Raw genomic sequence first — 12,241 nt, 5'->3', positions numbered from 1 at the left:
GCAGTGTTTGGGACAGCTACAGACTAGTATCATGAGATTGTTGTAAGTGCCGGGGCACTGGACTACTGTCAGCAACATATTCCAGGTGGTTTATGTCCAAACCACCACCAGAAGCTCTGGACCATGGTCAGAGATCATTGAAAGTTGAAGGTAGAGGAGCTCTGGACCATGGTCTGGAGATCATTGAAAGTTGAAGGTAGAGGAGCTCTGGACCATGGTCTGGAGATCATTGAAAGTTGAAGGTAGAGGAGCTCTGACCATGGTCTGGAGATCATTGAAAGTTGAAGGTAGAGGAGCTCTGGACCATGGTCAGGAGATCATTGAAAGTTGAGGAGCTCTGGACCATGGTCAGGAGATCATTGAAAGTTGAGGAGCTCTGGACCATGGTCAGGAGATCATTGAAGGTTGAGGAGCTCTGGACCATGGTCAGGAGATCATTGAAGGTTGAGGAGCTCTGGACCATGGTCAGGAGATCATTGAAGGTTGAGGAGCTCTGGACCACGGTCATGAGATCATTGAAGGTTGAGGAGCTCTGGACCATGGTTAGGAGATCATTGAAGGTTGAGGAGCTCTGAACCACGGTCGGGAGATCATTGTAAGTAGAGGAGCTCTGGACCATGGTCCGGACATCACTGAAGGTTGAGGAGCTCTGGACCACGGTCAGGAGTTCATTGAAGGTGGAGGAGCTCTGGACCACGGTCAGGAGATCATTAAACGTTGTGGAGCTCTGGACCACGGTCAGGAGATCATTAAACGTTGTGGAGCTCTGGACCACGGTCAGAAGATCATTGAAGGTGGAGGAGCTCTGGACCACGATTGGGAGATCATTGAAGGTTGTGGAGCTCTGGACAATGGTCAGGAGATCATTGAAGGTTGTGGAGCTCTGGACCACGGTCAGGAGATCATTGAAGGTTGAGGAGCTCTGGACCACAGTCAGGAGATCATTAAACGTTGTGGAGCTCTGGACCATGGTCAGGAGATCATTGAAGGTTGAGGAGTTCTGGACCATGGTCAGAAGATCATTGAAGGCGGAGGAGCTCTGGACCACGATTGGGAGTTCATTGAAGGTTGTGGAGCTCTGGACCATGGTCAGGAGATCATTGAAGGTGGAGGAGCTCTGGACCATGGTCAGGAGATCATTGAAGGTGGAGGAGCTCTGGGCCATGGTCAGGAGATCATTGAAGGTTGAGGAGCTCTGGACCATGGTCAGGAGATCATTGAAGGTGGAGGAGCTCTGGACCATGGTCAGGAGATCATTGAAGGTGGAGGAGCTCTGGGCCATGGTCAGGAGATCATTGAAGGTAGAGGAGCTCTGGACCACGGTCAGGAGATCATTGAAGGTTGAGGAGCGCTGGACCATGGTCAGGAGATCATTGAAAGTTGAGGAGCTCTGGACCACGGTCCGGAGACCATTGAAGGTTGAGGAGCTCTGGACCACGGTCCGGAGATCATTGAAGGTTGTGGAGCTCTGGATCACAGTCAGGAGATCATTAAACGTTGTGGAGCTCTGGACCATGGTCAGGAGATCATTGAAGGTTGAGGAGTTCTGGACCACGGTCAGAAGATCATTGAAGGCGGAGGAGCTCTGGACCACGATTGGGAGATCATTGAAGGTTGTGGAGCTCTGGACCATGGTCAGGAGATCATTGAAGGTTGAGGAGCTCTGGACCATGGTCAGGAGATCATTGAAGGTGGAGGAGCTCTGGACCATGGTCAGGAGATCATTGAAGGTGGAGGAGCTCTGGACCACGGTCCGGAGACCATTGAAGGTTGAGGAGCTCTGGACCACGGTCCGGAGATCATTGAAGGTTGTGGAGCTCTGGACCACAGTCATGAGATCATTAAACGTTGTGGAGCTCTGGACCATGGTCAGGAGATCATTGAAGGTTGAGGAGTTCTGGACCACGGTCAGAAGATCATTGAAGGCGGAGGAGCTCTGGACCACGATTGGGAGATCATTGAAGGTTGAGGAGCTCTGGACCATGGTCAGGAGATCATTGAAGGTAGAGGAGCTCTGGACCATGGTCAGGAGATCATTGAAGGTTGAGGAGCTCTGGACCATGGTCAGGAGATCATTGAAGGTGGAGGAGCTCTGGACCATGGTCAGGAGATCATTGAAGGTTGAGGAGCTCTGGACCACGGTCCGGAGATCATTGAAGGTTGAGGAGCTCTGGACCACGGTCAGGAGATCATTGAAGGTTGTGGAGCTCAGGACCATGGTCAGGAGGTCATTGAAGGTTGAAGAGCTCTGGACCATGGTTAGGAGATCATTCAAGGTTGAGGAGCTCTGGACCATGGTTAGGAGATCATTGAAGGTTGAGGAGCGCTGGACCATGGTCACGAAATCATTGAAGGTTGAGGAGCTCTGAACCACGGTCGGGAGATCATTGTAAGTAGAGGAGCTCTGGACCATGGTCCGGACATCACTGAAGGTTGAGGAGCTCTGGCCCACGGGCAGGAGTTCATTGAAGGTGGAGGAGCTCTGGACCACGGTCAGGAGATCATTAAACGTTGTGGAGCTCTGGACCATGGTCAGGAGATCATTAAACGTTGTGGAGCTCTGGACCACGGTCAGAAGATCATTGAAGGCGGAGGAGCTCTGGACCACGATTGGGAGATCATTGAAGGTTGAGGAGCTCTGGACCATGGTCAGGAGATCATTGAAGGTAGAGGAGCTCTGGACCATGGTCAGGAGATCATTGAAGGTTGAGGAGCTCTGGACCATGGTCAGGAGATCATTGAAGGTGGAGGAGCTCTGGACCATGGTCAGGAGATCATTGAAGGTTGAGGAGCTCTGGACCACGGTCCGGAGATCATTGAAGGTTGAGGAGCTCTGGACCACGGTCAGGAGATCATTGAAGGTTGTGGAGCTCAGGACCATGGTCAGGAGGTCATTGAAGGTTGAAGAGCTCTGGACCATGGTTAGGAGATCATTCAAGGTTGAGGAGCTCTGGACCATGGTTAGGAGATCATTGAAGGTTGAGGAGCGCTGGACCATGGTCACGAAATCATTGAAGGTTGAGGAGCTCTGAACCACGGTCGGGAGATCATTGTAAGTAGAGGAGCTCTGGACCATGGTCCGGACATCACTGAAGGTTGAGGAGCTCTGGCCCACGGGCAGGAGTTCATTGAAGGTGGAGGAGCTCTGGACCACGGTCAGGAGATCATTAAACGTTGTGGAGCTCTGGACCATGGTCAGGAGATCATTAAACGTTGTGGAGCTCTGGACCACGGTCAGAAGATCATTGAAGGTGGAGGAGCTCTGGACCACGATTGGGAGATCATTGAAGGTTGTGGAGCTCTGGACAATGGTCAGGAGATCATTGAAGGTTGTGGAGCTCTGGACCATGGTCAGGAGATCATTGAAGGTGGAGGAGCTCTGGACAATGGTCAGGAGATCATTGAAGGTTGAGGAGCTCTGGACCACGATCGGGAGATCATTGAAGGTGGAGGAGCTCTGGACCACGATCCGGAGATCATTGAAGGTTGAGGAGCTCTGGACCACGGTCCGGAGATCATTGAAGGTTGTGGAGCTCTGGACCACGGTCAGGAGATCATTAAACGTTGTGGAGCTCTGGACCATGGTCAGGAGATCATTGAAGGTTGAGGAGTTCTGGACCACGGTCAGAAGATCATTGAAGGCGGAGGAGCTCTGGACCACGATTGGTAGATCATTGAAGGTTGTGGAGCTCTGGACCATGGTCAGGAGATCATTGAAGGTTGAGGAGCTCTGGACCATAGTCAGGAGATCATTGAAGGTGGAGGAGCTCTGGACCATGGTCAGGAGATCATTGAAGGTTAAGGAGCTCTGGACCACGGTCCAGAGATCATTGAAGGTTGAGGAGCTCTGGACCACGGTCAGGAGATCATTGAAGGTTGTGGAGCTCAGGACCATGGTCAGGAGGTCATTGAAGGTTGAAGTGCTCTGGACCATGGTCAGGAGATCATTGAAGGTTGAGGAGCTCTGGACCATGGTCAGGAGGTCATTGAAGGTTTAGGAGCTCTGGGCCATGGTCAGGAGATGATTGAAGGTAGAGGAGCTCTGGACCACGGTCAGGAGATCATTGAAGGTTGAGGAGCTCTGGACCACGGTCAGGAGATCATTGAAGGTTGTGGAGCTCAGGACCATGGTCAGGAGGTCATTGAAGGTTGAGGAGCTCTGGACCATGGTCAGGAGATCATTGAAGGTTCAGGAGCTCTGGACCATGGTCAGGAGGTCATTGAAGGTTGAGGAGCGCTGGACCATGGTCAGGAGATCATTGAAAGTTGAGGAGCTCTGGACCATGGTCAGAAGATCATTGAAGGTAGAGGAGCTCCGGACCACGGCCAGGAGATCATTGAAGGTTGTGGAGCTCTGGACCATGGTCAGGAGGTCATTGAAGGTTGTGGAGCTCTGGACCATGGTCAGGAGATCATTGAAGGATGTGGAGCTCTGGACAACTGTCAGCATAATATTAAAGGAGGTGGAGTTCCACGCCACTGTGACGAGATTATTAAAGGTGGTGGAGCTAAAGTCACTGTGGGGAGATTATAAAAGGTGGTAAAGTTCAAGGACATAGTGAAGAGGTTGTTAAATGCAGAGGAGCTTAAGGTGGCTCTCTGTAAATTATTGTGGGTGTTGGAGCTTCTGATACCCCTGGCATATTATTAATTATGGTGGGGCATCTGGAATGTGTTGGGAGTTTTTTGAGAAAAGTGGCACTCTGTACAGCAGGTCTGGAGAGGTGGAATGGGGCAGCGTGTGCCGTCGGATGGTGAGTCTTACCTGTATCATAAGATTATTGAAGCTGGCTGTATTCCTGACCCCTATCGTGTGTTGCCTGAAGGTGAAAGGACTCTAAACCACAGCCACAAGAACATTTTGGATCTTGGACGATACTTAGGGCATTATTTAGGGTAGCAGGGATCTGGATTGAGTTCATGAGATTATTGAAGGTGATGGTTTTTCAGACCCCTGTATCAGACAACTATTGAAAATCATAGGGTTTTACTAAGGGGAGATTACTTTGGGGGAGGTGTTTCAGAGACTTGTAAGGTGAGTACTATATGGTATTAGGTCTCTGGACTACTGTAAATATATTAAAGGTGATGAGGTACAGCTGCCGTCAGGAGATTGTTGAAGGAGGCGTGGCCTCTGACCACTATCATGAAATTATTCAATGTGAAGGGGAGGTATTAGTATCTCAGGAAAATATTTAGGATGGTGGAGCTCTTCATAGCCAATGGTAGGAAATTGTGGGTGGTAGTGATTGACAGAGATTAAGGACGATGATGTACTGCTGAAAGAGGTGTAGTAATATTAACTTGCTGCTAGGTTAATAAGAACGTTGGGGTTTCCAATAATTATTGGTAAATATTGAAGATGTTGGGGCTCCGTAGTAGATGGTTGTTCTTCTTGTAGCTCCTGAGAGATTATGGAAGGTGGTGCAGTGCCTAACGTCTAATCGGAAATTTGTCGGTGGAAGGGCTTCAGGTGGCTTTCTGGACATTGTGAGTGGTGGAGCTTCAGAAACTGTTGGCAAAGTTTTCAAGATAGTGCACCTTCTATTATTTATTTGGGGATAGTTGAGTGTGACTAGGTTTTTGTGGCCTCTTGTGAGATTTTTGTGGCTGGTGGTGTGTCAGACATTTATTTGGTGATTATTGAATGCAGGGGACTTCTGAGACCTTCTGGGAAATGTTTAGGATGGCAGTATGTCTGAGACTTAATAGGACATTCTTCAGTTTGTTGAAATTAATGAGACTTGTTGGAAAAATGTTGAGTGTGGTGGAGTAACCTAAACCTTTTTTGAGATTATTGAGTATGGTTTGGTTTCTCAGTCCGAGCAGTAGATAATTGAGTATGGTGGAATTTCTGAGAGCTATCTGGACATTGAGGCTATTGGGCGTTCCAACGACATTTCGAAGATAATTGCGTCTGGGGGGCGTGCAGTGGAATTTCAGATACATATTTGGAGATTAATAGGATTTCTTTGTAACACTAAGTGGAAGACTATTGAGGATTGTGGGGCTTCAAATAGAGGGTAGATGACTATGTAGGACGCCTGGGTCTGATGTATATTTGTATACACGTTAGGAGAATTTTTAAACTGTTCGGGCTTCAGGAAATTCTTAGTGAGTATTGGTGATGGTGGAGCATCTGTTGCTCTTAAAACAATATTGAGGGCACCTGGAATTCTAGTAATCATTGGGATATTATTACGGGCAGTAGGACTTCTTATAATACCTCACTGCATATCAAGAGTTGACCGAGACACACAAGACTGAGTCAGCAGGGAGGAAATAGTTTATGCTCGATGATATGAAAACCTCCATGTCAAATAATCTTGATTCTATCCTCTTGTCTACAGTACTGCAAAAGCTTCGTAGCACAGACGATGTATCACAGGACATCAAGGAGATGAAGGAAGAGAGTGCCAAGATGTCACAGGAGAAGTCAGTGTCGATCATCCAGCTCTTTCGTGTGAGCAAGTACCGCCAACCCATCTTTATTGCCATCGTTCTGCAGCTTTCTCAGCAGCTGTCCGGCATCAATGCTGTAAGTCTAATTTAAATTTATCCACAGCATTGAAGCACCCTAAAGCTTCTTCCCTATTACTAGATGGAGGACCACCAGCAAAACCCAGTTCTAACTATCCCAATAGCATGGTAAATAGTAGAGAATGCTACAGAAGCAGAGTGAGCTTTTGGGGAAAACAACATACTGTGCACTTGGACTGGATGGGAAATTCATAGTTGACGGTCTATGGGTTTTAACCCTTGCATGTGTAAGATTGCCTCGTGTCAGTTCATACTCAAAATTCAGGCAGCGACAACGTTTTGTAGAGAAATTGAGACTGAATGGCTAAGGTTGCTATTAACCAGGATACAATGATGCGGTAACAATACAAAATATCGAATTCAAAATATAGAATTACCAAAATATCGAAGTCAAAATATAGAATGGACAAAATATCAAATGGACAGAATATAGTGGTGAAAAATATCGAATTGAAGGTAAGTAATTTATTATCGAATAGTAATTTTTGCCCCTACGCTATCCAACGCTTTCCCTACTGTTGCACTCTCTGGGGTGGGAATAGTAATTTTTACCCCTACGCTATCCAACACTTTCCTTACTGTTGCACTCGCTGGAGTGGTACTAGTAAATGTTATATTTATTATTTCATTAATTTTAAATTACTTTTAAGACATTTAACAAAATTCGATATTTTGACTAACTATATTTTTTAAAACTATATTTTTGATTCGATATTTTTGTACTTACCTGTTTGTAGATAGGAGTTCGATATTTTTGCATTCTATATTTTTTCTTCGATATTTTGGTAATTCTATATTTGTGAATTCGATATTATGTCAGTGATCCGATGATGCACTTCCTGTGATGTTGTCACAGTTTCTCTCTTGAAATTAAACTAGTGGTTGCATGATGGCCATGTTTCAAACTCTAAAAATCTATCCATTGACACAAAATGTAGATTTAGGTTTCCTTTTTTGAAGAAACCAGCATATCTTCTTTTTCTTCCCCAAGGTTTTCTACTATTCCACTATGATCTTCAAAGACGCTGGTGTTGCCTACCCAGTGTACGCAACCATTGGTACTGGAATTGTCAATGTCGCTTTCACTGTTGTGACGGTAAGGCACATTTCAAAATCATTCATTAGCTATTCCATTGGCCAATGAAGGAGAAGAGCTTGCATATGGTCAGGATAAAAGAAGAAGAGATCCATGAGTTCACAAATTATTTTGCCAAACTTCAAACGTGGCTGCCATACCAAGACATGTAACCAACTTGGATAAGACTAGTTATTCATGATGTTCACCTTTTTGTCTTCTTTCTAACTATCTCTTCACATTGCAGGTATTTCTCATGGAGCGAGCAGGACGCCGTACCCTTCACTTGACAGGACTTGGTGGGATGTTCTTCTGTGCCCTCCTGATGACCATCACGCTCAAACTCAAGGTAAGGCCCCCTTTACCCACCTCGACAACCTGCTTGACGGGAAATGTCGTTTACAACGCGGTCGTTACATCGCGATGCCATTACATCGCGGTTTTTAGAACGCAAGTCGTTACAATAACTTGCGCTGGATGGCGCTCTATGACAAGGAATAGTATAATTTACTATCCAACACCTTCCCTACTGTATGTAGACTGGAGTTGGAATAGTAAATAATACTACTCCTAAGTCCAGCGCCCTCCAACGCAAGTCGTTGTAACAACTTGTGTTGTAAAAACCGCGATGTAATGGCATGCGATGTATTAGCATGCGTTGTGATGTCATACAACCCTGCTCGATGCACAGTGGAAGGCTAGGCTGGGGAAAGCGATATGCATGAATGGCCCGAGTAAGCAGATAACATTAGATGCACTGCATCATATGCAATATTTAATGGACAAGATCTGAGTTTAGAGTATAAAGACCTGACCTTAGAATCAATCATGTTAGTGTTGATACACATAGGGTTCAAGGGGAAAATATACAGGGCTATGGCTGTACAAAGGTAGTTAGTGGTGGGTCATCTAGGGATTAGTCATCATTCACTTGAGATTGATGTGATACACAGGGCTTTAGTGGTCATCAGGAGGTTTGCCTGAGTGGTCACCTGTTGTTCATAAACTGTATCCTGCTTCCCTCCATGTTGAATCATTAAAATGTCCTGTCATTGTTCTCAATTCTTTCAATAGGAGACCATCTTCCAGATGAGCTATGTTTGCATTGTGGCGATATTTGGCTTTGTGGCTTTCTTTGAGGTTGGACCTGGCGCGATCCCCTGGTTCATTGTGGCAGAACTCTTCAGCCAAGGTCCGCGGCCAGCTGCAATGGCTGTATCTGGATGTTGCAACTGGACAGCCAACTTCCTTGTGAGCATGCTCTTTCAGTATGCAGCGGTAAGATTGCAAAAAATGAGGATGAGCCTTCACTTACTCTGAGTGTGTGTTTCTGGGTACCTTAAGCTTGTAGAATGGAGGGCATCTAAACTCTGTGTCACTATTAGTATTGCCCAGGAGGCCTGGGTTAGGTCATTATGTCTTCTATGAGCGTGGACCTCATGAACACTGGGTGTGCTCAATTTGTGGTCAGTATGAGTGCATCCCATGGGTTCTGGGAAAGTCCAGCTTGAGGCCAGTGTAATTGCAGTTAATGAGTATCTTGGTGTCGATGTAGCCCATACTTACTAAAAGGTCAGGAGAATATTAGTGGGTTTGCAACCCTTCAGTACTGGGAGACGCAAGTTTTTCCAGACCCTGCAGATCTGTGGAAACTTAGATGAGGCGATAGTGACAAATAACTTCAAATAGTCTATAAAGTTACATTATGTTTCCCAACAACTAAGGAGGTTTCTCTGAAGTTGCTATTATCACGACCATGGAGCTCTGATATTTGGAGGCCGAGGCCAATCCCTTCTTATCCACCTTAGGAGTCCCCCAACCCCTCTGTTAGGTAACCAAAGTGGTAAAGAGGACCCAGTTTTAGGGGAAAATGGGATTAGGTGAGGGAAGAAGAGACATTCCTGCAGGTGGGTTGTGAGAATGCCTGGATTGGATGACACACAGCTCAAGGCCTCCAATCCCAATTGACAGCAGACTGAGTATCAACTTATGGGTGACAGGACATGTTAGTTAAAGAAATACATCAAAGGGAAATGGATAGCATATACTCAGAGCATGCACATATGGATTTACCTGGTGCAGCCAGAAGATAAGTTGGAACTAGTTCCCCCAACATACAGGGAGCTCCATGCAGGAACTGAACAAGGATGGAAAGTTGTTGGAGCACCTTGAAGAAGGGAGCCTGATAGAGGGAAGCAAACTAACATGCAAAGGTAGCAATGCACGTACAGGTAAATCACAGACCAGGAAAACACATGGGGACTGAAGGAACTTCATAGGGAGGGAACAATAAAAGTGTTGGAGTGGAATAGCCAAGAGAAAATTATAACGAGGTGCAGAGAGAATCAAAGCCACTGATGTTTCTAGACAACTTGACCCTGTACTTGTAAGTTCCTATATAATGTCTGCCACTAACAACTCTTTATTCTCCATTGGCCTGTTTTCCACCTTCTCTCTATTTTCTGCCACCTTCGCCTTGTATGCCCTAATCCGCTAGGTGACATGACAACCATTTGAAGCACGGAGGATCACACCACTTGCTAGGTCTCTTTAGAAAATCTTCAGAGCTGCCTTGAATGATGTGTGAGCCTTGGTTTAAAATTAAATTTTTGTGTGGGTCAATATTAAGTTATCTTCAGAGATTTCTCCAAGATGACCATGAGTGTCTGTAACATTAGCATTAGTTGTGGAACAGGGTTAGCTTGATGCCATTTCATATACTTTGTGTGTGCCTCCTAATTAGGATGTACTAAGGTAAAGTGATGAGTATCTGCTAGTATCTGTCCTGTGGGGCCATCTACATGGTTGGCCATAGTTTGGTAACATTACTGAGGGCTAGAACTATAATATTTCATCTGGTGGGGAATCTCTCAATGTTTTCTAAGCGGCCATGAGTATTCCCCTATGCTCATTTTTAACACTGGGAAAGAATCTGTTTGGTATCTTTGGTGGAGGACTATCTTAAAACTGACATATCCACTCTCACTTTGCAAACATGCTAACATACTTTCAAATTCTTCTCTTTAATAACACCCAGGTGTACTGTGGTCCTTATGTCTTCATCATCTTCACTGCATTTCTTCTCATCTTCTTCATCTACACCTTCTTCCAAGTCCCTGAGACCAAGGGGCGGACATTTGAAGAAATTTCCCGGGACTTTGAAAGATGCCCAGCTGAACAACCCATGGAGAAAGGTCCCAGTGCGGAGTTGACCAACATTAATGGATTGTCTCCTACCGCAAACGGAGAGCCACCCTGTCCTCCTCTGGTGTGAGAAGATGCACTTCTCACCATCACCTCACTGGGCTCTCTAGGAGAAGCCCCAGAGACTTGCTTCAATGGCTGGAACTTTTTTTGAGTTAACAATGTTATCACAATAACTTCTCGTGGAAAAAGTGCAAGCCAACGTTTGGAGGAATATGGATTTCCAGGATTGATCTTTTATTTTTGAACAAATTCTCAATGCCCAATGCAACACAAAAGAAATTCTCCTAATATTGAGAGTTGCCCATAGTTCCTCACGTCTTTCTCTACTCTGATCCCCTCAATGACTTTAAGAAGATAAATGTGTTAATAGAAGACAGACAAAGAATACCAACCTCGGGAACTCATTTTTATTTTTGAAGAATTTTAAAGAATAAGAACAGTATTCCACGGTTATTGATTACCTTCTTCCTGGGCAAATTCTTGTTGGCATGTTTAAAATGAATTTTAACTGACATAATGAGCAAATGGATATCAATTCCGACATTGTTGAATGGATCCATTCACACTTCTATAAATTAAAATACCAGAGGACAAGAGATTTTGAAACCTGTGGAAAAACAGAAATGGAAATAAAAAAAATATTTTTGTCTACTACCTGCACTGATACGGAGCAGCAAGAAAAAATGGTCTCAAATTGTTTTTTTTTTTTTAATATTTTATTTTTCTTATTATGTTTCTTGAATACTTTTGGTGCCCAGAACCAGACTTCCTTACTTTATCACAGTGACACAGAAAGATATTATTTCATGGCTCCACATGCTGTCACCTCGCTGATACCAGTGGATATAATGAAAGGAATTAATTTTAAATTCACCACCAGTGTAACAATGTAAAGATACCATTCTCTTAGCAACCCGTTGGTCAGGTTTGAGTTGCAATGCTTATTGCCTTATTCCTAGTGCCATCTGAAGATGAGAGAGATACATTGAGAGAAATTGAGAGAAATTGAGAGAAAATGATAGACAGGCAGACAGACAGACGGACGGAAGGACAGACAGACAGACAGACAGACAGACAGACAGACAGACAGACAGACAGACAGACAGACAGATAGATAGATAGATAGATAGATAGATAGATAGATAGATAGATAGATAGATAGATAGATAGATAGATAGATAGATAGATAGATAGATAGATAGATAGATAGATAGATAGATAGATAGATAGATGCGCGGGCGCCCGCGCATGTGCATTTGGTTTGGAAGAAGTACGCGCAAAGAAGAAGAAGGAGCCCTGGGACGCCGCATAAAAGGTAGGTGTTTTTCTTTACTTTTTAACCTATTAAACATCCAAATATGGGGTGTATAAGAGAGCGGGAGGGAGGCGGGCGGCGCGTAGTGGGGCTACGCGAAGCGC

General features: G+C 45.2%; 1 protein-coding gene across 2 annotated transcripts in view; it reads left to right on the top strand.

Moving 5' to 3' along the window:
• Positions 1-11,525, top strand: part of LOC144768074 (solute carrier family 2, facilitated glucose transporter member 3-like) — a 63,224-nt gene extending 51,699 nt beyond the window's left edge. For both annotated transcript variants that reach the window (XM_078651462.1, XM_078651461.1), the window contains exons 6-10: positions 6,351-6,538; positions 7,532-7,636; positions 7,863-7,964; positions 8,690-8,893; positions 10,653-11,525. In XM_078651462.1, the coding sequence (XP_078507588.1) occupies positions 6,351-6,538; positions 7,532-7,636; positions 7,863-7,964; positions 8,690-8,893; positions 10,653-10,889 (836 nt within the window). In that variant the 3' untranslated portion in view covers positions 10,890-11,525. The remainder of the gene's footprint in view (positions 1-6,350; positions 6,539-7,531; positions 7,637-7,862; positions 7,965-8,689; positions 8,894-10,652) is intronic.
• The last annotated feature ends 716 nt before the right edge of the window (positions 11,526-12,241 follow it).

This window comes from Lissotriton helveticus, chromosome 7, assembly GCF_964261635.1.
Source record: "Lissotriton helveticus chromosome 7, aLisHel1.1, whole genome shotgun sequence".
Taxonomy (NCBI): Eukaryota; Metazoa; Chordata; class Amphibia; order Caudata; family Salamandridae; genus Lissotriton; species Lissotriton helveticus.
The sequence above is the reverse complement of the archived record's forward strand: the minus strand, read 5'-3'. Positions and strand labels throughout refer to the sequence as shown.